Source organism: Tinamus guttatus, unplaced genomic scaffold (assembly GCF_059628265.1).
Source record: "Tinamus guttatus ecotype Peru unplaced genomic scaffold, ASM5962826v1 Tinamus_guttatus_pri_ptg000741l, whole genome shotgun sequence".
NCBI classification, from domain to species: Eukaryota; Metazoa; Chordata; class Aves; order Tinamiformes; family Tinamidae; genus Tinamus; species Tinamus guttatus.
In genome coordinates this window covers 366,687-394,474 of record NW_028289275.1, presented here as the reverse complement: position 1 = coordinate 394,474, position 27,788 = coordinate 366,687, and the positions used below count along the sequence as shown (strand labels likewise).

At 41.4% G+C, this 27,788-nt stretch overlaps 1 protein-coding gene across 4 annotated transcripts; it reads left to right on the top strand.

Moving 5' to 3' along the window:
* The first annotated feature begins 851 nt into the window (after nt 1-851).
* PIAS2 (protein inhibitor of activated STAT 2) lies at nt 852-27,788 on the top strand. Of its 4 annotated transcripts, none has more exons than XR_015914058.1 (15): nt 852-954; nt 8,634-9,102; nt 12,699-12,783; nt 13,457-13,507; nt 13,625-13,715; nt 16,890-17,024; nt 19,090-19,195; nt 19,787-19,860; nt 20,667-20,827; nt 21,448-21,581; nt 21,976-22,147; nt 24,045-24,184; nt 24,668-24,726; nt 25,937-25,974; nt 27,516-27,557. XR_015914058.1 is itself a non-coding variant. In XM_088537286.1 (14 exons), exons 1-14 carry the CDS (start codon nt 931-933, stop codon nt 27,594-27,596), a joined length of 1,761 nt encoding a protein of 586 aa, XP_088393412.1. In that variant the 5' UTR covers nt 852-930; the 3' UTR covers nt 27,597-27,788. The 4 variants fall into 4 exon arrangements, 2 of the variants coding, with proteins under 2 accessions (XP_088393412.1, XP_088393411.1); XR_015914059.1 differs by having other exon boundaries at nt 27,490-27,557; XM_088537286.1 differs by lacking the exon at nt 24,668-24,726 and having other exon boundaries at nt 27,516-27,788.

Genomic DNA, 27,788 nt, shown 5'->3' with positions numbered 1-27,788 from the left:
TGTCCGGCTCTTTGGGCCTTTCTGATGTCTCTTGGCCTCTTGTCTGGGTTGTGCTGGCTGCTTGTTGGCTTGACCTCTGCTTTCCAGCGCAGTAAATCAGTTGGGGGATTTACAGGCCCGGGTGCGACCAGGTAACGACCGTGACTAGACCATGACCTCTGGCTGCTTTTGAAAATACTACTCTGGGTGTTTATATTTCTTCAAGTATCTCCATGTTTCCCTTGCAGCAGGAAACCCATTAGCCAGGTTTGAAGCTTGAAGGAGTGATGTGTTTTTGTTTCCTTTTTTATTAATAAAATGTGTCACGTTGTTTGTCTTATAACAATAGCGTTGGTGATGGATGGAGCCCAGAAAGCAGTAAAGCTGCTGCATGAGCCTAGTCTCTCTGTCCAACATGCTTCAGTCATGAGTCTGTCTTTTGAGGCTGTGCTTTTTTTTTTTTTTTTCTTTTTCTCTTGATTTTTGTTAATGTAAGCATCCCACTCAAGTATAGTGCAGGCTCTTGTGATAGAGAGGCTGCAGACGGTTGATTATAATACTGGCTTGACCCTTTTGTTACCATTAAAAATGTCTGTAGTGGGTGTATATATATAAAATGCCTTTTTTTTGGGGGGGGGGGGGGTGGAGTGGTATGGTCTGTCCCACAGGAACTCCTGAAGGTCATGGAGAAGCCCGATGCCACCGAAAGCCCAGCGGCCTCAGCAAGGCCGGAGGATAATTTTATTTTATTTATTTTATGTTGTTTATTTTAAAATTCAACTCCTCCGGCCTCCACGGCGCCGGGCCGGGGGTCCGGCGCAGCCCCGCGCTCCCCTCAGCGGGCGGGCGGCCGTTGGCGCCGCCCTCCGCCATCACGTGCCGGGGGCGCGCGCAGGGTGCACGATGGTGGCGGCGGGGCCCGGCGGCGGCGGCGGGAGCAGCGGGTAGAAAATGGCGGATTTCGAGGAGCTGCGGGTGAGGGGAAGCGCGCGCCGCGGCGCCGCGCGCCCGACATGTCGCCCGCCCTTCCCTTCCCTTCGCTCCCCGCCGGGGCCGCTCGTCCCGCCGCGGCTGCCCGTGCCCTCGCGCGGGCGGCGGAGCGGCCTGGGCGGCTGCGGAGCGGCGGGCGGCGGCCGCGGGGTCCGCGGGCGGCCGGAGGGGCGCTTGGCGAGCCCGCCTTCCATTTATACACATCTATATGTATATATTATTATTATTATGGGAGAGGGGGGTTCTGCCTTTCCCCGGGGAGGGTGTGCGGGCTGTGCCCAGCCTGCCACATGCCTCTTTTATTACTATCAATCACTATTTTTTAAATAGCGTTTTCTGCTGGCAGAAGGCGGCCCGTCCTCCAGCGTGAATTCCAGTGTTTCTTTCTAGACTCTCCTGTACCGTGTTTTGTAGTCCTTTGTGCCTTTTGTGTTGTGGACTTTCTGTAGCAGATTCCTGGGAGGAGGAGGGGGGGAAGTCCCTGGGTGTTTTAAGGTGTGTATCTCTGTGCAGTGGTAACACACTTTTTTGGCGCATATATGCGTGCATATAATGTGTTTTCATGTATGTAATCTCTGTTCAAAGGGCCTTGCTTTCCTTGAAGGATTTGTTAGTATCTTTGTCGGGAGGGGGATGTGTCTGTAGGCAGCATCTGCGCCGGCAAAAGTGCTGCCTGTGGAGCACAATGTGAGCACTAAAGTCCTCCCCTTGCCCAGGCTTTTATACAAAATGGAGAGAGGTAGGAAGGGAGGGGGAAAAAAGCCATTTTAAAAATTATTCCATTATATATGAGCTAGTGTGGAGTTAGACGGAGAAAAGTCCGATGACTGGACTGGCTTGTAGTGGTCTGCCCAGCCATAGGAAATATGCTGCAATCACCAGAGAATTTCCTTTACTAAGGGCGTTAGGGCTTCTTCCAGGGCTAACACATTTTGGTTGCAATGATTGTGGCGTCGGTGAGGAACTTGACTGTTTGTCAGACTTTTATTAGTTTTTATTTTTATTTTGGTTATTTCTCTCCCAACCTTGGGAGGGGAATAACACAAGCCTTCTTAAACATAAAGCTGTGGAATTATAATTTTTAAACAGGTTTTGTGTGTGTGTGTATGTTTACTTGCTTTCTTTTTTTGTTGTCCTGACTCATTTCTAGCCTTCCCTCCGGTATCTCTTGAACTCCTGTAGCTGTTGATGGCCAAAACCCCGGTGTTTGTACAGGTTTATGTAGCACCTCTTCCGGGCGCTTGGTCCAGAAATGTGATTTCCTTCATCCGAAGCACTGCACTGAGCTAGATGTGTAAAAGCATCAATGGGTTTTTCCTGGTGCCTGAGCACCTTTGAAATGTAGATACAGCACCTGAATCGCTTGCTGAAAGTAACCCAGACAGAATGGAAGGAAAAAGGACCTGGATATTAGGCCAGCTGCAGGACTGCCCTTTCCTCACTGGAGATTATAGGGTATTGGTAGCTAAATACTCGTCTGAAGTAACCTCTTTTGATGTTTCCATTCAGCTTATCTCTCAACTGGAGTGCCTGTGAAATGAATCCACGGGGCTGGGGCTGCTCTAAATGGCTGCTCAGCACACAGCTGATAGCAATTTGTGGTCCATTTTGGGAAACAGCTGAATATTTCTTTTGGAAGAAAATATGGAAGTCTGCCTCTTGCCTTACAGGCCTTTACTGGAGCTGATAAGTCTCTCATTTATTTGTTTATTTTGAGTGGGAAGGGTATGCCAGGATGTGTCTAGCAGATACTGGACTTGTTTAAGTTTTATTTCTAACAATTTCTTCCTACTTTTGGCCAAAGTGTGTGTGTGTGTTGTGTTTTTGGAGGCGGGAGCTGTGTATTTTTTTTTTTTTTTTTATTCCTGTGGATTTTTTTTTCTCTTTGTGGCTGCATCTTCCATGAATTGACCTTCAGGAGTGACTTTTAAACTGCTGCTTTATAGAGTAACATACACTGTTTTTTCTTTTCTTTTTGTTGTTGTTGTTGTTTTATGGCAGTATTGTTTGCTGCTCTCGTGTTGATTGCGTCTTCCTGTAATACATGATCTCTACCTGCCTTATAAAAGGACAGTAGAGACATTTGGAGAGTTGAATTTCTTTTACTAAGCTGCTAGAGGCTGATTAAAAGTGTGAGATTAGGGTTCTGTCTTAAATCCTTAAATGCTGCTTGTGGGGGCAGCATGTTTCTATTCACAACCTGAAACATCACTTTATTAGCTAGTGCCATCCCTGTCATCATCTGGATCTTGAAAACTTCTGGGGAGCTATGACCTAAAGTGTTGTAACTTAAAGAAGACTTTCCCTGTGTAAAAGTAAACTAAGAGATTCACAGAAATGTTCTGGTACATCGTGCCTTTTGGGAGAATATTGACTTTAAATAAAATTTCAGAAATAGTTTTAACAAGAGTTGCTTCTTGTCAAGATTTGCTGAAATGGTCCAAGGTGAGGTAACCTTTACAGACCTTAAAGAACTGTGAAGAAAGAGAAACTTATTCATATTACGCCTCTATTAATTAGTAATTTACATGCTGTAGGTTTTCAGTTGATGAAATTAGGGAGTTGATGGTGAGATGACATGGTGAGTGTCTCTTTTTCACATTAGAAGTATAATTTCTAAGCCTTTGTTCATGGATATGTTTCTAAACATGGCTCATACTTTTTCTACAATCTTTGCTCAAGAGTGGCCCTAGGAATTTCAGTGTAGGCAAAGATGGATTTGGAGCAGAGGTCTGCAAAATGTGGTGACCTGGAGGCCAAGGGTGGTGTGTGAGCTGATTGTGTGTGTGTGTGTGTGTTTTCTTTTTTTTTCTTTTTTTTTTTTTTCCTTTCTTTAGAATGTAACACCCAGGACCTACAGCTCCTACCAAGTCTTCATTTTGCCAAAATATGGCTTGAAGCTATGGTTTGCATCTGAGTGAAATACTGTAGATAAGGTGATATGATTGTGTTTTGCTGCTCTTAGAGAGAGTATTATCTGTCGTCCTGAGTTTCTCCTGGCATCTCGGCTCTATTTGGTGAAGATCAGGACAGCCTGTGTGCTGTCATTGACAGGCTGCTGATTTCTGGTTTAGAAGGCAATAGTTACAGTCTAGTTGTATTTGATCAGATTTTGAAGTAGCGTATTAGGGTGCAGTAATGTAGTACAGTAACTCTTTATGGGCAAAAAATATGCCTGTGCTGGAACTAATCTGTGTGTGACCCTGTTGGTAATTTCATGTCCATTAATTAAAAATATGTGTATTTAGAAGAGATGGAAGTGTGCCTATATCTTTTATGGGGAGAAGGGATCTTTGTGACAAATTACGTTTTATAGATACTGAAATTACAACATGCATTCTTAGTTTTTCCTCTTGCATATCCAATACTGAAGTTCCATAGTTGTTAACTCGTGAGCAGCCTGGTTCAGCTTCCATACTGAAACACAAAATGGGAACTTGCTCTCACATGTGTTAGATCTCTTTAGCAGAACCGGTGTTTTGTCCCTGTTCTGGTTGTTTTCTGTCTGTACTGCCACAGTGCAGGTGCTGTGTCCCAGCTGAAGAATGGGAGAGATGATGCCGATATGGCAAAGAGGCTCCTTATAGGTTCATGTCCTGTTTGGCATAGTCTTCTCAACAATATTTAAATCAGTGGTTATAGTGTGTTGCAGATATAGTTTAAAGCTTGGGCTCTAAGTTGTTGGCAGAGAGGAAAACACTGGGAGCTATGTGCATGTGTCCATTTGAGGTTGCATTGCCACACTTTTTTGGTCCTCCTTTTATTTTAGACATGTTGTTAATACTGTTATGTGTGCCAGCTAGTTTGTGGTTTTAATTCCTCACTCAAATGCCACATGTTGAGCTGGGATGAATTTAAAATGGAGTGTAGTGGGTGGACTAGATATGTTTCTGTGTTTATGTAGTGATCTTTAGGCTGCAGTTAGCACATTTAGCATTGTTAAAAAGATAAGTTTTTAACAGTGCTTTATTAGAGGATATCTTGCATCTGTGCATAATTTTCCTGTTTTCCCTAAATGCAAAGTTGCTTGATCAAATCTTAATCTCCATGTGTCTAGAATAATTAGTAATTAATGCTCAAACTCTGATACTGTGTTGGGAAGAAGAATAAGACACATTTATTATAATGATTTTTTTAAAAAAGGGGTGAAATAAAAAGAATCAAGCTTTATTTTGAGGGACTTTTTCAAATCGAAGTGTTTGATTTAGGATTTATTCTGTGATGCTTGGTGTGTGCAACTTCAAAGAGTCTAATGCCTAATTTAGGTAGTAGACTAATGTCTAGTAAAATCTCCACAGTAAAATGTCCATAATACTGAGGACCTGTCGTTCATGCTCCTTGCACCGTTTTCGCCTTCAGAGATGCCCTTGGTGCACTGTACTACTTGCTAATAGGGATTTAACCAGCAACATCTTCATTCTTCCCAGGATTTAGTTTTATGCTTTCAGTACATCAGTTTTCAGAACACGCTTGCATCGCTACTTCGAGTTAGCATAGAGGCCATCTTTTACCATCCCAAGTCATGAGTTGTTTGTTCTTGTAAAAGTGTTTTGCATTTGTCACCTACCTGAAACATTATGCATGCTAATTACTGTGAAACTTGTCAAAAGCGAGTTGCTCTCTGGTAATGAGTGGTTGGGAAAAGGGCTCAGTTAGGGGTGAGTTTGGTGAAGTTGATCCTCAGTACGTCTCCCCTATGAAATTTTCAGGCTTTTCAGAAAGCTTCTACTGCAGTGTATGATGTGCACGACTCTGGATTATCGTGCCAAAGACCCTTTATTGAACATCAGATACAATTTATATACCGTGCTGTTCCACATACAATAGTCTAACTAATTACGCACAAGATTATTCAATCATCTATGGATTTGGGGCCTTGCAGGTTTCAGTGATGAGCTGTCTCTGTGCTATCTATGATTACTCTCTGAAGCAAGTTTTGCATGGGAACAGTGAAGGAAGGACCAGTATGCACTGGTCCTTCAAGGTCACGGGCGAGTGCTGTTCCATCTCAAGCTGTACTGTACTGTCTGCTAAATTCTACAACCAACTGGAGCTGGAGCATGACTGCTTGGAGACTGACTAGAGCTTTTCAGGTGGATTGTGGCCACTGTTTCAAGCTTAGGGTTTGTGACTTGTGTAGTTAAGATTGACACTAAATTCCGAGGCAATGATTATGGTAGATGTATGTGAGGAATTTAAAGGTAGCCAGGAATGCCTGTTCATTCAAATGTGCACAGAAGTAGAATGGCAGTGTTAAGTGGTGGCTCTGGCAGGAGTGGGGAGTGCGGAGAACCAAATGTTTCCTCTTTAGAGATGGTTTGATCCCTTTTTCTACTCCAAAATGTGCCTTACACTGGTTTTGGTGGAGTATCTGTGTTTCTTGGGTTTCCTAATGCTACACCTGTCAAATGGGTGCACTTCTAGATGCACCTACAGCTTAGTGCTCTGAAACAGTATTTCTGCTTTTGAGTCATGGTTGCTGTAGTTCTAAGAAAAAAATCTTATGACCTTCAAGAGTTGGGGGAAGTTTTTTGAAGTATTAGGCACTTGACATATTGATACTGATTTCCTCTCTTAAAGATCAGCCTAACTATTTCTTGTGTTTGGAAGTAGAAATAAAATAGCTTCAGCCTTCTGTGTTTAAAAACTTATTGGAATGTGTGTCTATAAGGAACTCAAGGGAAAATTGGCATTTACATGACAACTTGAACATCTCTTCTTGATTCAGTGGTGTGAAAAGCATGCTGATAGCTTGGCCCTGCAATACCACAACTCAAAAATCATTTTCTTTTGGAGTAATTTGCCTTTACCATGGTTGTAGTTGCTTTCCCACGTGTTACACGTTCATAAAACCTTGTTGATTATGATGTGTCCACTTTGGTATGTCTATAAATGGAATAAAGGGATAAATGTAAATCAGACTGAGGTTTTCTTTTGTATGCCATTATTATTAGAGAAAACGTGGAAACAGGTTTAAGGGGAAACTGTTGCAGAAGCCTTTATTTAATTACTTAAAGTAAAAATTACTTTTTGCAAGACTCTCCTTTCAAAAGCGCATATAGGATCGTTTGCATGGCTGGGCAAAAATGTATCTTTTTATGCTCCCAAGCATTTTAATGGGGATGTTACTCAATTTAAGATCTCACTGACTGTGATATTGAAGTCAGTGTGTGCCTTCTATTCAAATGAAATCTATCTTGAAGCAAAGTGATAGTCTGTAGAATTTCCACATAAAATGTTAGCTGTTTCCAGGAATGAATGACGGTACGTTTCACCTTGATTAACTTGCAGGAATGCAGTGAAGGCAGCAATGAGGGTAAGAGCATGTTACAAGATGTTCTGCTTCCGTAATCTCAATGTAAAAGTTTATCGTTTTTTTGACCTTCTGATTCGGTGTAATGACGTCCATACAAGACAAAAGTTGGTATTACTATTAAGCTTCTGTAACTGTCTACAAACAAGTTTGCAGTAAATTCTTTAGTACTGACATGCTTTTATGTGACATAAGTAAAGTTGCTATACTTCAAACTATTTCTGAAGACTACTGAAAAGTTTAATTTTCTTAACTGTACTTGGCCGTGAGTCTAAGGAAAAGTGACAAGGGAAGGATGGGTGGCAAGAATACACAGCAGGAGACTCTGTAAGTGATAAACTCTGTAAATGTTGGGCGGGGATTCAGCAGGATAAACCCCAAACTCTCTATTGAGAGCTATAAACCTTCTGCAATTGATGCCTGGCGCTTTAAGTTTTTCATATTGATGACTATTTAAAGGTCAACAGTTTGGTTTCAAACTGGTTCTATGGCTTCACTTTGATTCTAGAACGCTTTTGTTTCATACTTTCTGTTAGGCCGTTCGCTCGCCCTTCTGTGAGTCTGAAATTGGCCCAGTAGAGCCATCCAGACTTGTAAAAACCAGCTTACAGTTCAGCATCCTCATTACTGGGGAGGAGCCCTGCACAAAGGAAATTGCTTAGCAGAACACTAGACAGTTTGTACCTTCCTGAAAATAGAGCTCATTCACAAAAATGAAAGATTGGGGTATGTACCTGCCAAGTTCATAATTTTTAGTAGACTTTTTTGTTTTTCTATACTTTGTTAAAATAATACTGTTTAGTGTTTTTTAAGAGATTATAGTCTCCTAAGGTATTAAAACTTAATATCAAGAGAGTGGCCAGGAAGCTTCCTGTCATAGACCAGAAGAATCAGTTATGGTGGTTAAGCTATTTGTTAATGTGAAATCCATCAATTGCTACTAAAATGTCCATTTTGCTGTGCCATTTTCAAGAGTGAAAGCTGGCAGGCTTCAACATTTGTCTGCTTTGGTGCTTCTTCAAGCAAGGCCAGCAGAGCTGATACTTCTGGCTTCCCCTGAACTCAAGATACCACTGTGTGTTCGTGGTCTTTAATTATTTGTGAGGGAATTAAAATTTTTGTGTGGTTTTTGAGACAATCCAGCCAGCTTCTAGCTTCTTTCTGTCTACTTCACTCTTTTGCCTTAGATTTAAATATTACTGTGTTTGGTAAAGGTACAAATGGTACGTGCTCAAGATGATAAACGTGAAACTAAAACCCTGGAAGTCCCTACGCTTCCCTGTGCTCCTCGGAAAGGCTTGCTTAGCATGACCTGTTGGTTCATTGATGCTTATCTCTGTTTTCTTCCCAGAATATGGTATCAAGTTTTCGTGTTTCTGAGCTGCAAGTTTTGTTGGGCTTTGCTGGGCGTAATAAAAGCGGGCGGAAGCATGACCTCCTGATGAGGGCACTGCACTTACTGAAGAGCGGCTGCAGCCCGGCAGTTCAGATAAAAATCCGAGAACTCTATAGGCGACGGTACCCAAGGACAGTCGAAGGACTCTCGGACTTATCGCCGATAAAACCTGCGGTTTTCAATTTGGACAGTAGCCCCTCTCCCGTGGAGTCGGACTTGACCCTTGCCAGAATTTTCCCGTCCACGTCGATAAACCCTCAGTCTCCCTCGTCGCCCGTCAGTTCGGTGCTTCTCCAGGACACTAAGCCGCACTTTGAGATGCAGCAGCCATCCCCTCCCATCCCGCCTGTTCATCCCGATGTCCAGCTGAAAAGCCTGCCTTTTTACGATGTGCTTGATGTGCTCATCAAACCTACAAGCCTAGGTAAGTGTTCAGTAGTTCTGTATAGTGCATAAACTGTAAAATAGTGTCACCTAAAGCAACAGTAAGTCCAGGCTTGATGATATGCTTTCTGCAGATGGTAGAAAGTCAAAACTTCCTTCTCATTTCTATGCTTTTTTTCTTATCCTTGCTTCCCCACCCAGTATGGTCAAGCCAGCGTGCAGGAAGCAATATTCTCTTCTACAAATATGTAATTGCATATAAACATGAGTTTTTTTTTTTTTTTTTTTTTCCTTTTGAATATTAGATTGATTAGATTTGTGTGGAGGACTTGGACCTGAAGTATCCGAGTGGTATGAATGAGCATGCTTGTCAGGGCTCTCAGGAAGTGGATTTTCAGGTTTGGTAGTAAGCTGCTCAGGTAGTAAGCTGGTCAAGAAAATAAAAATCCACTGGTTTGCTAGTTTGCATCTCACTGCAACATTTGTGCAGGTTGTGGCATATTGCACTGAAATACATGTTTTGACTGTACAACAAACGCTCTTTTTTTTAACACATAGTTTAGTGACTGAATCTTAGCCCATCTCTTACATTTTAATCAGTACCGTATGGCAGAATAGATCTTTGTGTTCCAAATAGTTTAAAATCTCATTGAGCTTCCTCAATATGCTCAAAAGAGAAAGGCATCTGAACAATTTGAAAATAGGTGGTTTTCTGTCTTGAATTTCAATCTGCCTTGCCCATTGTATAGAGTAGGAAATGTTCCATAATGATTTACTAATACCAGCTGATTGTAAATAATAGCTCACTGCTCAGCAGCATGAAAAGCGCTTCCATTTAAGAATTCAACATAAGCATTGTCTTCAGTTGGCAGGCGCTGAACAAAATTCAACAAGTTGCCAGTACAATCTACTTACAACAAATCAGATTGTGATATGGAACCCACCCATCTAAAACAGTTTTTATTCAGAAACGATTGAGCATGGAAGTGATATCTCCCTTTTTTTTTTTTTTTTAATCCTAATTCATTAAGAGCTTTTGAATAGACCCTGGAATCTGAACCCTCTAAGACTTCTTCGTGGGTAACTGAGTTCAGCCAAGTGCTGACTTTTGTTTAGCACCATATAATAACTTTTTTGGGCGGGTGGTCTATAGAAGAGAACCTGCTTCAGACTGTAGAAATACACGTTTCAGTTGAGTATTGTTTTTGAGACCAAAATCTTAATGACGTTTGCTTAATTGCTGTACTTCAGCAGAAGTATACCTTAGTTGCTGTTTTCTGTGCACACATATAATCTGATGCACAACTTTGGAACTGGGGTGTAAAGTCAAACAGGGTAGAAGTGTGTAGGGTAAGTGGAAACTACAGATAAAATGGAGATTCTTGAATTAAATAGCAAAAGCAGGCATCAGTGCTGTTTTGCTAACTGTGTTATTCTAACAAATCTTGGAATCTTGATCTTCATGTAGTTATTATAGCTTTGTTTTCTCAGTAGAAATGCTTTCATCTTTGTCAGCTCTTTGCACCCTCTAAAACAGCTTAGTTTCTTAAGCAATAATAGTATCTTCAAGGCTGGGACTTGTACCTCAGAAAGGCATCTGCTGGTAGACTTCCTCCAGCATCTGAAGGAGCAATCATGGCTTGAAATGCTTGTTGTCACTTCTGTTTACATGTTGTGGCACCCTGTTTGATGAGATTGAAGCAAAAAAAAAAAAAAAAAAAAGTACATCAGTACAATAGCTGCTTTGGTATCAGACAGCTCTGTAGTTAATGCTGTCACTGCATTTCAAGAGAGAATCTGATGGTGTGCTGATATCCTGTCTTAAATGCTGCTTTTCGAAATGAAAACAAGTTAATATTTCAATTGAACTATTTCAGATGGGGGAAAAAAAACAGTGTTCTGCACTAAGTTTCCTGTCTAATTAACTTTTCTGCCTGATGAAAGCTAGAGATGGCAGTAATACTTTGAAGAATTTTCCCAGCAGCTGGCTGCTTCTGCTGTGGGGAGTCTTCCTGTTACTGAAAGGAGGATGCTTCCCTGGGACAGTCACTGAGCTGTAGTTAGTGCATTCCTCTTTTTCTTCTTAAATCACGGGCTTCGTTGCATGTTGTCCAGTCATCATAAGAAGAAAACCTAGTTCTGTCCATTTGGGTTCTCTTTGGAAATGGGAAGGAGGACAAGGATGCTCTTAACTGAGTACTTGCCTTCAACCTCCCAAACCTGAATTATGCCCCTTACAGAACACAGTGCTGAAGAAAGCAGCTGCTGGAGCTAAGCTCAGGGTTGTGCCTGAGGAAGCGTGGAGAAGTGAGATGGGAAGAGGGCCCTCTGTGTGAGCAGCAGTGGGCATTTCTGAGACTGAAAAATGAGCGTTAGCGAAAAAATCACTGTAACAGGGATCGTGAGCAAATTTGAAGATACTTTCTTTGTATAATTTTAGATAGAACATGAATTGTGCATGGGTCCAATTAGTGGGCTTGAGGGATTGAAAAGGACAAACTTACTCATTTTGTATTAGAGAATTAAAGATTAGAAAGCAAATAGGCAGAATAGGTCAGAGATAGGGATATAGTCTGTGTTACTGTGACTCTTTAAAAAGATTCATATGGTTTTGTACTAATACGATAATAAGGAATGTAAGTGTAGATTTTTGCTTTAGCTCTTCAGTAAGAGAGCATTTTTATGGTCTTCTAAAAACATGCTTTTTCTGAAGTGCAAGATGCTACATGTGCTGTGCATCCAAGCACAGAGTAGAACTTGGCTGAGGAAGGTGATGCACATGCAGGTGAATCCTGTTTCACATATTCTATTCTGTGTGTTTTGTATAGAGGCTCTTTTCTTTGCAATTGTCTAACTGCTTGGGAACTTTATTGAATGAATCCATTCAATAGACTCCAGAATGAGTCTCATTTCAGGTTAAGATTTCTAATTTTGTCACATCCAGAAGTAGAGAAGGAAGAGATATAAACTGTGAATGCCTAACACTATTGCTTTGTATCACTAACAGCCAAGTAGGATTCTGATGTTAAAGACGACTTTTTTTTTTTTTTTTTTTTTTTTTTTTTTTTTTTTTTTTTTTTTTTTACTCCTTTCTCCATGTACTAGTAAAGGATCTTCCCAGACAGATAGTGCAGCTGACTTCTGTAGCTCTGGGGGTTGTTCCCTCCCTCCCCAGAGACAGAGTTAACTGTATCTGGTTTTGAATTAAATAATTTCCAGCTGTCTACTAATAACTCTCATGCACATTCTCCTATTACTGTCTTAAAATAGTTGTCAGCATCTTGGCTGTTAGGTTGTTTCTCCCTCTCAGGTATCCAGTGTCATATTTTGTTACTTGCGTCCTTCTGATGAAGTGTGAGAATTCTGGGAAGCTCCAGCATATCCTTGCTCCCTGTGAGGACTACAACAGCTTGCCAAGCTGCTTAGTACCCAAGTGCAACATGATATGAAGCCATCTGAATATACTTGGATGAATAATTTGTACCACTGCTTTCCTGTTGACAGTTACAGGCGGTGCAACAACAATTTGATTATGTTCATAAATGACATGTGCCTTATTCCAGGAAATCTCGGTTATGAATTTTGTGTTAATGATTTCAACCTCTGTGGTTAAACCTCTCTTTCTCTCTTTTTCAGTACAGAGCGGTATTCAGAGGTTCCAAGAGAAGTTTTTTATCTTTGCTTTAACACCTCAGCAGGTCAGAGAAATCTGTATTTCCAGGTAAGTGGGAGGAGTGATACACTAGTGTAGATAACAAAAATCTGTTCTCCTGAAACTTGGCAGAAGGAGATGGTGGTGGGGAGGGGGTGTGTGTGTTATGGTGTGTGTGTATATGCATTCCATAAGCTTGCAGGTGTGGAGGTGTAATCTCCACAGCAGTTGCACTCAGTAATAGGCTCTATTCATCTGGAACTACTCATCCCAGAATTATGTGCAGTTGGGAGCAATGCAGCACCACTAGGGAGTTGACAGTAACTCAGTTTTAAATAATTTTGGCTATTGGAGAGGAGTTAAAGCTTTTCTTCCCTGTGTGTTTCCTGGCTGAGGTTGTGGAAAGGCTGCTTTTTTCTCTTCTCCCAGGGTTCAAGTTGCCGTAAGAGCTATGGTGTGAGCCAAAAGAATTCATGGGATTTAGTTCTTCTCTAGCAGGATCGTGCCTTATCACTATGAACCCTTGGTAGAGGATGGTAACCTTAAAGCTGTGTTTAATTTGCAGCGGCTGAAACAGTCAAGACTTTGCCTGTAAGACTTGTTCACAGCTTTCTTAATTAAAAGAGGGGAGAAAGCGATCGGGAGTATAGTGACGTTGGGCCAGGTCTGCCAGTTCTTTCTGTGTATGGCTCGAATATGAGATTTGCTGTCTAAATGGGTATTTCTGTTTTCTTTGTCACAGGGACTTATTGCCAGGAGGCAGGAGGGATTACACAGTCCAAGTTCAGCTAAGGTATCTTTTTCAATGTTTGCTTAAAACCTGGCTAATGTGATTGAAGACTTCACATATGTGAATCATTTTGAATGTGCTGCCACTTGAAAATGACACCTCTTCTTTCTGGGGCCCTAGGTTATGCCTAGCAGAAACAAGCTGCCCTCAAGAAGATAATTATCCTAATAGTTTGTGTATTAAAGTAAATGGGAAGCTGTTTCCATTGCCGGTAAGCTTGTTTGTACTTGGTTATAATTTTTTTTAATATAATATTAGTTTGCTTAACCTGTCAGCAATTTCTATTGCTAATTGCTTTAGCTCTTGCTGTTCGATATGATTTGTGCCTCTGCCATGCAAGTTTTCCATTACTAGTATTAATTAGGTTACAATTAAGGCTTGCAGTAATTGTATTTCAACCACTTGCAGCAAACCTGATATGTTGCAGTTAGGACAGAACAATGTCAAAAGAAAACAATGTCTCATGGAGGATTCTCTTTGTAGATCTTCAGATTGAATCTATATGATTGACAGTTGCCCTATCTGGGTTCATGTATTTGCTTGAGTCTCTCTTTCTTAAGAAAGCTATTACCTCTTGTGAATATGGTGTGTATGCTGTCCTGTATCTGTATTCTAGTGTATCGTGTTGTAAAAGTTGGTGCTTAGACAGGGCCAATCCAAAGTCCGAAAGAAGATGAAGAGGGAAAAGTGCTCATTTAAAAAAAACAAACAACAACAACAACAAAACAACCTTGAGGCGGGTATTGCTGCCCTAGGACAGGGACTTTTTTGCAAACTGTTCTGAAATTGTCCTGGAAGTTACAGAATGTGGAAGATGATAGATGAAAGCACAGAATTTTTCACCAATATTACTGGAAAACAGACTCTGAGAGAGGAGGTGGGAAACCTTGTTACAAGAACACTTCCTTTCTCAGCCGTGTGAGACTCTTTCCCTTTCTGCACCACTGAGACCCTTGTTTCTGCTTTCCTTAAATTACTGTCCCTAACTTCTTCCTCTTCTTTAACCATTGTGGCACTGTCTTCTATCTCTTTGCAGTGTGTAAAAGTATCCTTCTGCATATCACAAAAGAGAATTCTTTAATCTGTTCAGCAGAAACTTTCAATGAGAAGGTGAATAAATGACTTGTCCTGGAAATCCCCCCTCAGGTGTGAGCTGAATGACTGATACTGCTTCAACCTGACTGCTGTTGGAGACACTTTTCCCTTTGCTTTAGCCTCACAGTTTTCATCCTTCTGGTGGCTACTCTTCTTTTGCAGGAAATAAATCTTTGCTTCTCAGGCAACTGTTGTCAATCTCCCTTTGCCAACTTGGAAAATCCTTAACAGGCACCGTTCTGGCTTTCCCTGGTAGAGCAGCTACTGCCTCTGTGTATGTCTGAATTATCCTGTTACTCTCAAAGCTGCCTCCTTAGTTGCACTGCTTGCCAGAAACTTTGGGAAATACTGCCAGTGTTGAGACTGCTGCAGCTTGTGCCAACATCTTACCATGGTGCTTCCTTGTACTCCAACAGCTCTCTGTGTCCATCTCTTGTAGTACTTGTTCTTACTTAAATGTAGAGCTTTGAATGCTGTTGTCTTGGCCAATATCACAGGTATTGTGTGTAATGCACTACAGCAGCTGATTCTTTTCCTTAGTTCTCTTATGATGAATCTGGGCAAAACGGAAGCCAAAAGTCAAACAAAATGCTTGTTTTTCTTCTGGGAAGCCTCAGAACACAATTGGCTTTTTCCTTAGAAAGAGACCTCAGTCTGCCAAGGAGGATGGACATGGTCACAGGGAAGAGCAATAAGGCTTCCTTTTGTTAGCTTTTTGGCTATAACAGATTCTACCTGCTTTGACTAACAATTTTCTCGCAAGAAGTGGAGAAGGCTAATTTTTGGCATGTGCTAATCACTAGAGCAGGCAGGCTAACCCAACACTCTCTGCTGGTTGTGGTGGGCAAAGAGGATGCTCTACTGGAATCCCATGCCAGAAGGGGAAGATTTTGATGGGTTCTAGGAATACAAGATTGAATCTGACCTCAAGGTGGCTGCTTTGTGCAAGATCCTGTGATCCTCCAGATAAGCTCATTAAGAGGAACTATGATAGAGGAAGGCCCGTCCCACTGCAGCAAAAGTGGTTGAGATTTGTATTCCGTAAATTGCTGCAGCTGTCATGTCTGGTTAGCAAAAGAACAAATCATTCTTTTCAGCATGAAATTCGTCAGCAGTGCCTGCACATCTGCTGTTTCTGTATTCTGTGATAAAACACATACGGGAAGATTCCTGCTGGGAGCTATGTTGCTTTTCATCTGGGGCAAGAGCTGTTTTTAGAAAAGTTCTTCAGCAATTGCTGGCCATCACTTTGGTTTGGTGGATCTTGCAGTGGAAGCCACAAGTCCTTGGTTTGTCACCATAAGCAGCATCCTTGTCTGAAGTTAATAAAATGCAGTAATGAAGCACAGCTAGGAACCAGAGCAGTTTTCCAAACTGCTTTTGTTTACCTGTCATTAGATGGTCATGGTAACATGTTCTACATACCCAGTGGGAAAAGTGATGGTGAAATAATGTATTTTGGTGCTTGTCTGTTATTTCTGATTTTTTTTTCTGACTACTTTTCCAGTAATTCTTTTTTCAGAGCATTAGATTACAAATATATTTTTTTGTAGGTGAAACAATATTCTTGTCTCAAGTCTGAAATTCTTCACCAAAGATTAGGGAAAGTTAAGCAAACAATACCCAGTTTATTTTGTTTGTCAACAGCAAAAAAAGAAAAATCCTATTAGCTGTTAAATATACTTGGTATTCCAAGCGCAGCTTATCTTCAGGGAGCTGGCCAAAGTACAGATGGCTGCTTGCTGAGGTTGATGCAGAGTCAAAGCAGAATCCTTATAGTAGCATCTTTTCTCTTAAGTTAGTGCTTAGGCTCTGAAATTCAAGCAGTGATGATGTCTAGAGGAGATGCAGAGCTCCTGGTGTGAGACTGGGTTGTGTTTCTTGAAAAGAACCACTGAGTTCAACCCTTGATGACTTGTGTTTGCCTCTCATGAAGGTTGTCTTTGTGGGGCTCTGATGTCCGAGGAGTGTGGAGTGCAGGGAGGACAAAGAATCAGCATTGCTTTCTAGTCTTAGAGTAAACTTACCTGGACTCAGACTGTGTTTTTTCCATTATTCTGGCATTTCTGTAAAATCAGTTTAAAACCCCAAATGCTGTGACCTTGATTCCTTTACAGTTTGAAACTGTCAAAGACTGATTGAAGGAACTGTCAACCTCAGTATTCCTCCTTGATTCTAGAGACATTCCTGTTTTCCCCAACCCTGCCTAAAGGCAGCAAGGCTGTTTCAGCAGGTTCCAGAGCTCAGTGGGGAGAGCTAGTAACACTTTCCCTGCCTGTTCTTCCTGTAGGGATATGCTCCACCGCCAAAAAATGGGATTGAACAGAAGCGACCTGGGCGCCCCTTGAACATAACATCTCTAGTGAGGTTGTCGTCTGCGGTACCAAACCAGATTTCTATTTCCTGGGCTTCTGAAATTGGAAAGGTAAGCAGGGCATTTGGGAATATAGACAGAAATGTGAATAACCTTCCTGTTCTCTCTGATTCCTGATGTTGCTGGCAGTGCATCTGCCAATAAGTGTTTATTAATAAAAGTGGATTAAATTATTATGAATTCCAGGAAATTAAGTTAGCTCTAGAAGTGTGATTGTTTGTAAAACATACATAAAACTTCCCTGCAGCCCTCACATAGAAGAGGAGTGTAGGTTCCCAGGCTCCTTTTAAGTATAAGAGCTTTATAAGTAGGTTCCCTATTGGGGATTGCCTGAAATATATAAATATGGACAGCATGTGTTAGATCTTGAAGTCTTTTTAGGGAGTAAATGGTATCAAATGACTCAGACGTGACAAAAGTAACAAAAAGGGGAGCAATGGGAGTACTAAAAGTAATATTAATGTAGCCATACCTTCAAAGGTAAATTTCCCAACATCTGTTAGAACAGGCTTTTTAAAAGGACCAGATGTGCCAAGGCTCCAAGACTGTTGGAGTATGGGTGTAAACATGTATCTCAGAGTCTTCCTATTTTCTAATCTGATGATGATAAACTTGACAAAACCAAATTTAACTTCATAAGAACTGTTAAATAGGTATTTCCATCTTCATTCTTTTGAAAAATCCCCCTTCCTCAAGAGAAAATGGCCTGAGTTGATTAAAACTATGCCTGTAAAAACCAAAGCACAGGTGAAACTTCCAGAACTTCCAGTTCAAAAAGCTCTTAAGTTAGTGTTTAAGTGACTGAATAGCTGCTTAGATGCTCCTCCCGAATGGTTTAATGAGAAGGCAGTGAAGGATGGGGTGTGTGTGTGTTTTTGTTTTGTTTTTTCTTCCCCCCAACCCTCCCCTCCATAAGTTTAAGTAGTAGTTCCTTGCAACTGTTGCTAAATAATGGTTTACGTATTTTCAGTCTTCGGCTGTTTTTGTAGGTCTCCTGGACTCAATTATCAAAAGAGCCTTTGATTTTTCCTGTAAGAAGTGAAAGGAAAGCTGTATGAACTGGCCATGTGCCTCGAAGTGAGGCTTCAGTGTGAACTTCATATATGAACTTTATATATAAAAATATAGCTATCTGAACAGACTGAAGCTTTAAGGAAGGGGGTGGGAGGGAAGTTGGTGTTCCAAAAAGGAATGAAGGGGTAGTGCTGACAGCACAGATTCCCTAAAAGAGAAGGGAGGAATATTAAAAAAAGATTTAAGAGATTGACCATTCTACCAATAATAAGGCATGAGAATCTTGAAATGACTGCAGAAAGTATGAATTAGGCTTTTTCCTGCTGTCCCTATGCTCTCCTCTGCATCCACCTAAATACATTCCTATGCAAGCAAATAAATGGGTGGTTGCCCTGCAAATTGTTGGTGTCTTTGGACTGACAGTGTCTTGGTTAGTGACACTGAAGAGAGCATGAACACAGCAGAAAGAAAGCTGGCAAGTGGCATAAATTTGGGAGAAGTCATAAATACTTGGGAAAACACCTCTCCTCTTAGGCTGGCTGTGTCTGAGCTTTGTTTAAAAACAGAGAGTGAACTAAACTTGGTTTAAAAGTGGAGAGTGAGCTACAGGAAAGGCCCCAGTACAAAGGAACTGGTGCAGTTCTGTAGCATGTGAAGGCATTGTGCTTGCACCTGGAAAAGCTCATCTGCTCTTTACAACACATTTGCCTTTGAGCTCCCCAATTCCAGAACAATACTGGCTAAACGGAAGGATATAGGAGAGAAACACAATAAGTTTTTGAAGGCCGCATGCATAAGAAGGTGGGTCTGCAACTCCTTTTCAAGAAAAGCTCAAGCTGTCCCTTAGTTAGGTTATAACTGGAGCAAGGCAATAACTGGACATGGTTAGCAGAAGAACTTGGGCAGAGTATGGGACTCCATTGTAATGGGACTCCATTGTAATGAAGTCACCTGTTAATGTTATTTCAATATGACCATCAAGAAAAAATGAAAAAAGCATAGTTTACTGTGTGCTAGAACTATGGTAAATACTGAGCTGTTGCTGTAGTGGGAGTGTTGTGTTAAATAACTAATTGCCTTTTTTTTTTTTTTTTTTTTGTAGAATTACTCCATGTCTGTGTATCTCGTTCGTCAGCTTACTTCAGCTATGCTTTTGCAGAGGTTAAAAATGAAAGGTATCAGAAACCCCGACCATTCCAGAGCGCTAAGTAAGTCTGATCCATTTTCCTGTTTGTACTTCTTGAGGGCAGTTAGAACTGGTGTTGCTCAGACTTGCAGCAGTCTGGGGATTGGAGTGGGGAGTAGATGAGAAGATCTGTTGCTGTTGCTGAGCTGTCACACAGTGATTCACTGTAGGTCCTTTTACTAGCAGACACCCCTAGAGACCCTGCTGAGGTGTTTTTGCAGAAATAGAGGGAGCACAATTTGCTGTGGAGGGCTGTGTGATATAAAGATGCTCTAAATATGTGTATTTTCTTCCCTTGTATGTGATGCTGATGATCCTATCTTTATACTTCACTCACTGATAACTGTTTTTATTCATCTCCCTGTATGTTGAGTCGAGTCTGCTCTACTAACTGTTGTGGCTCTTGGTGTGTTTGCTACACATCACAACAGTCTTAATTCTTGCAGTGTTGGTTGCTTGCCTTGAAGCCTCTGTTCATTTGGTGTTTCCTAGATGCTTACTTTTTTAGGTACTGGAAACAAAAGCTTGTGTACTGAAGAGTTGAGAATAGTATTTTAAATAATGGAGGTGTCTGCATGTAACTAATTGTGCGTATTAAAATTTATTTCAATAGTTAAAGAAAAACTAACTGCTGACCCTGATAGTGAGATTGCCACAACCAGCCTGCGAGTATCTTTGATGTGTCCTGTAAGTACATTTTCCTTTTCAGTGCAAACTGAGCTGATTTCAAAAGGCCCTGCTTTTCCAGATGTTACGTGGCTTTTGCTTATAGACTGCTACTTAAATATAAAATGTGGGGAGAAGGGTCCCTATACAAGCACCTGATTGTAGCAGCCTTCAACCAGCTGTGATTTAGAACTGTGAATTCCTGAACTTTAATACAAACAGAATCAAGTTGTTATTTACACGTGTATTGTGACTTTTAAAGTGAGTAATTGGGCAATACTGAGGCATGGAGACTATTTACACAGGGTGGTGGAAGGGCACAGTGGGTAATAAAATTCTTACATTGCCAAGAAAAATAAACTGATCAATTTGTAAAAATAAAAAGCTGCCTTGAATTCTCTTCCCAGGCGGAAACTGGTCTTATATTAGTGACTGGTTAGTTAAGTGCAATTCTGTGTCAAAATTCAACTGGAGTTCACAAAAAAGAAATATTTGGCTAAAAGAAAATGATAAAGTGAGCATTGCAGTAGCTTAGTAAAAATAAAAATCCTAGAAATAATACTGATATAAAACTAGTGGAGACTGCTGCAGTCTGATCTGAAGTGTTTCTGGTGGACCTCAGCTTTGAGGCCTGCTCTGTTCTTCCTTGGAGAAGGCTGTGTGCTGGGATAGGGTGCATTGGCAGCCAAGGCCTGGAGCTACAAAAGTACCACCTTTGTAGTGAGAAGAGTCTGTTACCTCCCTGAGTGTGTTTGGTTTCGTGATTAGCCACCAAGGCCTATTTGCTTTCCTGCTGTCTTGACACTCTTTTAATGCATCTTCTGCAGCTGGGGAAAATGAGACTGACAATCCCGTGCCGGGCTGTTACTTGCACGCACCTGCAGTGTTTTGATGCTGCTCTTTATCTTCAAATGAATGAAAAGAAGCCTACCTGGATTTGTCCGGTCTGTGATAAAAAGGCAGCTTATGAGAGCCTGATATTAGATGGGTAAGAGTGGGTCTGCAGGCTACAGATTTTTTTTGTGAAGGTTTTCCACAGTGTACTTGGTAGTTAGTATTGAGACATGGGATTTTGTCATTTCTAACATAGTTTCTTTCTCAAAATCTGCCAGTCTGGAAGGAACCATTAGAATCCTTTAGTTACTATTCCTGTGTAACAAAGTGGATAAACTCACTCCTAATTGCATCATTAAACTTTTTGATATATAGCCTGTCTCCTTTGGAGATATCTAAATTTCTCATGTAGGGATGAGATGGTCTTCCTTTTACACAAATTATCGCTATGAAGCTTTTGGACATGATTTTTAAATCATAAATCATGTCAGCCTCTTGTAAAAGATAATGACTTCAAATTATGTAAAAGATGATAACTTTATATGAAGAAGTCTATGAATTGGCAATAATGTTTGAGCTGAATAAGGGTAGACTATGATCCTCTCTAGATTTCTGCCCATGGGCTTCTGCAAAGACTAATGGGAGTCCTTCACGTAAGATGAATTAGGAGACCACATGCTGTGGTTCTGGGTTCCTCAGAACTAGCTTTGCAGCTATTTGTTTTTTGCTTAGCAGAAGACTGGAATCAAAATCAAAGCAACTTTTATTTTGCAGGCTTTTTATGGAGATTTTAAATGACTGTTCAGATGTGGATGAGATTAAATTCCAAGAAGATGGTTCCTGGTGTCCTATGAGGCCTAAGAAAGAAGCTGTGAAAGTCTCCAGCCCACAGTGCACCAAAATTGAAAGTATGTGAACCTGGGTCGCCAGCCTACAGAAAAGCTTCACGTCTTATAGCCTTTGTAGCTGGAGTAATGTGTATGGATAATGTTTTGTGGGACTGTGTGTGCATGTGCTAAGTTGAGGTTCTGGGTCTAAAAGTGTTTTCTTTTTTTATAATGCTTGAGAAAATAAAAGCTTTTAAAAAGTTCCTTAAATTGATAAGTGAAGATTAAAGCTTGTGCTCACTGCTCTTATTGTGACACAGTGCTATTAGTAAAACTATCCCTGGACCTTATATCCTCTCTAGTGGTCAGGACTAGCTAAAACAGGATTTGAGATTTTTTTTTTTTCCTGTTTTGAGTTGAAACTGCTCCTGTTGACAGCCTTTACTCAATGGTGACGTTTTACTTTCCTGTTTAGGTTCCAGTGTTGTTAGCAAACCATGTGCTGTGACAGTGGCCAATGAAGTAAACAAGAAGAAAGTTGATGTTATTGACTTGACAATAGAAAGCTCCTCCGATGAAGAGGAAGATCCTCCTGCCAAAAGGAAGTGCATATTTATGTCTGAAACACAAGGAAGCCCAACCAAAGGGTTTGTCAGTTTTCAAGTTAGTTGTTGTTCTGTAATGTCTCAGACAGTGATGTGTATTCCAACGAACTTACACTCTCTTTGGGATCCAGCTCTTTGTTTCCAGAGGTGACTTTTTAGGCCCCTTCTAGAAGGTAGAAGGTTGTATTGATACAGAACCTTTATACAGGCAAGAAGTTTTTGAGTAGTTTTACATCTCACAAAAGGCTTGCGCTGACTTGCTGTGTTTGCAGGAATGTTTTCCCTAGAAAAGGAAACAGTTTGACAGTGCTTTCTTTAAGCTGGCTATTCCTAGTGCAGAAGCCTTAGGCTTTTTTGCCTAAGGTAGTGTTGTCTATAGGCCATGGAAAAGCCTTTTTAATAACCTTTATCTGCTCTGGCTGCCAGTGACTGGGCTCTGTTGCATGTTTCATCCATCTTGTCCCTCTTGGAAGGGAGGCTTGCTGCTCTCCTGAGTTGAGATGCAAGTTTTTCCTCCATCACCCTGTGAACTTTCGAGTAATGTGTGGTAATCGGCTGTGGTTGAGTCCTGTGCCTTTGGTTATAACAAACCACCTCCCAAGCCTTCTAAGCTTTGTGATTAAGTCTGGACTTGAGGACTGGCTACAGGCCAAAGAGCTGCTTTATTGCTCTGCCTTCTCCTGTCCCAATTCTGTCCAATGTGGCTGCAGCTGCTGCTTGTGGCTTCTTGTAAAGTTGCTGCTGTCATTGCACAGGGTATAAGGGACCTGCATGTGAGGGGTGTGTCTGTTTCTCAGTGTGGTGGCTTGTCTCTTTAAAATAGTAATAAACCTTCTGTTTTACCATCTCTTGACATGGTAAGCAGGGGTGCTGCATCTCATTCCTCAGGAATGTGTGGTGTCTTGGCAAGCAAATAGTTGGGTCTTCAGCAGTTCTCAGTGGTGGTACTTGAAATGCTGTTTCTTGTTGTGAAGACAGCATGAGTCCTACAAGAGTCCACATTTTTAAAAGACAAAATAGCTGCAAATAGCACATCTGTTAATGAAGTTTCAGAAGGCACCAAGATTTCCTTGCATAACACTGCTCCTGTGTTTGAGATGACTGTGTGACTGTAACTGTAGAAGGACTGTTTTCTTGTGTTATCTATTACTGGTGTATTTTTTCTTCCCGTTTGAGTATGAAAATGGCATTTTTTTCATTCTTCAAATGTAAGACCAAACCAGGCCTTTGGCAAGGAGTTCATTTTCTGTAAACAGTGCTGCCTGAGTACCAGTCTCTGCAGAATTGTGGATGTCCTCCTGTAGGCAAAAGTGCTTGAGAAGGGAGGATCCCAAATGGGGCTTCTGAAATCAGAGGCAGCCAAATGTAGGTATGCAGCAGTTTGGCAAGGAAGGAGTGGTACAACCCACTGCTGGTGGGCTGAGGGACATGGAACAGTTGTGAATGGGATTCTTGGGTGTTTCCATGGGTTTTACTCATGGTGCTCTCCTGGAGAGCTGCCCTTCAGCCTGGGCTCAGGCTGCAAGTAGACATGGGCTTGATCCTTAGCTCTGTGTTAACATACTTGGTGTGGCAGGGTAGTGCTGAGGAGCACCTATGTGGAGAACTTTAACCAGGTGTCCTCCTCTTGGCTCTGGCTACCAGTCTGTCCCTCCCAGGGTGCTCTACAAACAGCCACTTCTGTTCCTGGGTGGCAGAATGTGTGAATGACTCCAACACTGTCCTCTGTTTAATGCCAACTTGCTGTTATGTCACAGCTGCTGTTGAGAGCCAAGATGTTACAACGAGGACTGTTGTCAAAGAGAAGATTAGTGAAGTGCTGTGTAGTGAGTAGCCACTCGTGTTGTGACATAGTGAATGAGAGTGCACAATGGTGCCTAATTTGTCTTCTGTAACTAACGGCCAGGTTGTTTCTCATTTCCCATGCTGTTTAAAACAGGGTTCTCATGTATCAGCCATCTACTGTAAGAGTGCCCAGTGTGACAACGGTTGATGCTGCTGCTATTCCTCCTTCATTAACAGACTACCCAGTACCATTTCATCATCCACCAATATCCAGTATTTCATCGGACTTGCCAGGTAAGTGGTGACTGTTTTTAACGCATATTCTGAGACAGCCTTATTAACTTGTGGGGTGGGTTAAAAAAAAAAAAGGAGAGAGAGAAGAATTGTTCTTTTACTGGAACAAGACTGTATGAAGTACTGGCCTAATGCAATGTCAAGACAAGTCTAGAAAAGGCAGGTTACGTGACTGTCTTTCCAGTCTCAAGAGTTTGCTCTTCAAAACTCTGGTGTCAAAAAACACTGCCTCTGGCCTATACCAGAAATGCTTCTTGCTGTATTCAGTTAGACTTTATATGAGCATCTGATTGTTGCGTGTCATAAACCTCAGGGAAAGTAGCTGCTTATTTTTGCTATAGAACTGGCACCAACTCTTCCAGGCCCTAGATATAGAGAAATTCTGCTCGCTAATTCTAGTGGTGATCTCTGTCTAGACTATATGAAAAAGCTTAAGGTGAGCTACAATATGTAAGCTGACCTCTATTGACTTTCTTTACCTAGACATACCCTAATTGCCTATGATGTATTCTTCAACACTGCTGCTAAGTATCAGACAAAAGGTGGGGATACTGATTATTTTCTCTCCTGGCTCCTTCAAAAGAATTTTGTAGATAGGGACTCCAGGGTTTTCCACTGGCTGTAATGAGCCCAGAGCCTAGGAAATGGTGACTTGACAGCAGGCATCAAACTGGACCTTGTGTAGTTCCCTTCTGCTGTTCCATTGCCTCTCCCCTCAGTAACACCCCTGGCTTCTCATCCTTCAGCATCAGTTTGGCTATAAGATGGTTTCATTCCTTTTGTTTCTCTGCCTTCTTTGGTTCCCTTTCTGCTCCCTCCCTCCACTTCTTCCTTGTCCAGTAACACATTGCCTCCCTAAACTGGACAGCAGAGTAAGCTGAGGGATCTAGGACTGTTTTGTTCATCTGTTATCTAAAGTCCTAAAATGTTTTGGAACCCAAAGAGCTGTGAATGCTGTAAAATCAGCTGAATTTAATCTCCCTTAAATTTCCTCGTACAAGGAAAGCAGAGATGCTGCTGTCCAGATTTGACAGTGATGGGGAGGGTTTATCACTGTTTAGTTTATCACTTTTCTGTTGACATGGCAAACACAAGGCCAAGATTTAGAAACAAAGGCTATGATTTCTCAATGACTATATTTTTAAGCATTGTGCCTTAAATGCTTGCACATTAATGATGTGTAATTTGGACGCTAGATGTCACTACTCTTGGAGGATATACCTTGACCTACTTGTAGTTTCCTCTTCTTCATTCCTTTTATTTGTCTAGACACAAAACAGGGATGATTAGATATATTTCCTTATTGGCTGCCCATGGGTGGAGGAAGAGACCTGCTGCTTGTTTTTGGACTTGTGCATGTTGTGACTTTACTTCCTTCCAGCATCTTTAATGTGATGACATTCTTCATGTCCCAGTTTGGCCAAGTCAGGTACAATATGCAGTGAAATTTGCATTATGAACCAACAGCTCCAACTGGCAACCTCCATCTAAGCAACCATACTGAACCACCCTGCAATATCCAGTGAATAATAATGCATCATTATGTCATTTTCATTCTAAAAAGAACCACTTGTGCTAGATAACTCTTTGCTGCTGCCTGAAGTAGTCCTTGAGAGTGGTGTGACGGTGGTGTACTTCATTTAGAAACTGTGTAACAAGTGCAGAATGTATTCAACAACAATTTCTGAAAATTGTGTCACCAGGAAATGACTTAGCAGAAAGACACATCAATTTTCCTTCTTTTCTTTCTAGGTCTGGATTTTCTTTCGCTAATCCCAGTTGATTCACAGGTATGTTTCTGAACTGCAGTGGGGCTTGGTTTTTAAATCTTATTTTCACAACATGCTGTCTTAAGTAATATCAGGATGCTGTCATCATCTGTATCATGTTTGCAATCCACTTGGCGCAAAAAAAAATGCGTTTCCCGAAGTAGAGTTGATAATAGAGTTAAGGTAATAGAATAAGGACTTAATCAAGGGAAGATGCATAAGTAAATCCACAAGAAAACCTCTCTGGTGGTTTGTGTTGTTAAAGGAGATCCTTGCATAGTACTGGCTTGGATGCAGCCATCAGGATTGTTCTGCTCTTAGTTTATGTTGTGTATTTAAAGGCTAGTCTTTAGATTATTTTGACACTTCCTAAATCCAAAGTAACCTTTCCTGTAGGTTGCCTTTCCTGTCTTGGAAATGCAAACTTTAAATTAAAAAGTTAGGAAAAATGTTTCCTACTGTAATTAGATTCTCACTGAGAGATCTTCAAGAAAGGGAAGTATTAGCTCCATGCCTAAGACAGCAGGATCTGAAGCTGGCCCTCTGTTTCCTCTCTGGGTCTGTCACTGGAAAGACAACATAATGGGACATTATAGTGGAGCTCACATTCTGGTACCTTAAGGATGAGCTTTATCCTTTTTCTTTCCCCTTACTGCATCTTGCTCTGTGCCTGACCTGGATCTGAGCTGTCCAAGTAGGAAAACCAGAAGTCTGTTTGTTTGGAGCCTTCAGGAGAAACTGTGGTGCTACAGAGTGCCCATCTTGAACAGTTCAAACAGATCAGGCTCAGTTCCAAACATACACAATTCCAAATACACATTCTAAGATGGGAATCCACAAGGTAAGAAAAGTTAAGATGCGTTGAACTCCATGCAGGGAAGACGTCATGCAGAGAAGACCTTTAAGACCTCATTAAGATTCTCCTCTTCCATGACACCTGAGCAACCTCTTTCAGCTTCTAAATCCTTGGGGTGTTCAGCTTTACTCTTGGAAGGCTTATCTTCCATTTTAGAAAGTATAAATTAATCAAATTTGCAGCTCATTTGTCACCACTAAAATGTTTAGAGGCTTGGATACATCATTGCAGGCAGTGACATATGCTCTGCAAGTGGGGACTAGCTGCCACTGTGAAGTTACTATGATTTCTGAGCGAGCAAAGAGCATCCCATTACATTTTTCAGGCTCCTTTCATCCCAAATGTAACTGTGCCCTACAATAAAAATGCTGCTTTTTATTTTTATTTTATTTATTTATTTTTTTAATGGTGATTATGTGATCATGCTGGTGTTCCCTTATGAGCCAGTAAATGCTCCAACTAACTACCTGTTAGAAGATGGGGAAAATGAGGGAAAAAAAGGTTGTAACTGCCCTCTGTGCTTGCTTGCTTGCCCGTTTGTAGAACTTGGGGTCTTGCCACGCATGTTTGGATGAGATTCTGCTGGTAACTTGTGCTTGTTGTAGGGAAGATGTATCTTCAGAGCATACATTTCCCTTGTGCAGTTAGTCTCCTCATTCTTCATTGTTTGTTTCAAGCAGTACTGTCCTCCTATGTTTTTGGATAGTCTCACCTCAACCTTAACAAGCAGCTCGCCTGGCAGCATCATCACCTCCACCAGTCACCACGAGAGCAGCACTCACGTTAGCTCCTCGAGCAGGAGCGAGACCGGAGTCATAACCAGCAGCGGAGGCAGCGCTCCCGACATCATCTCTCTGGACTGAAACACGGGGCAGGTAGCATGGGACGCCAGCAGGAAGGGCACAGCTGCCTGTGTCTCTGGAACTGCAGTGTCTGGGAAGTTATTCTGGTATTTATTGAAAAGATTTTGCCTTTTGGA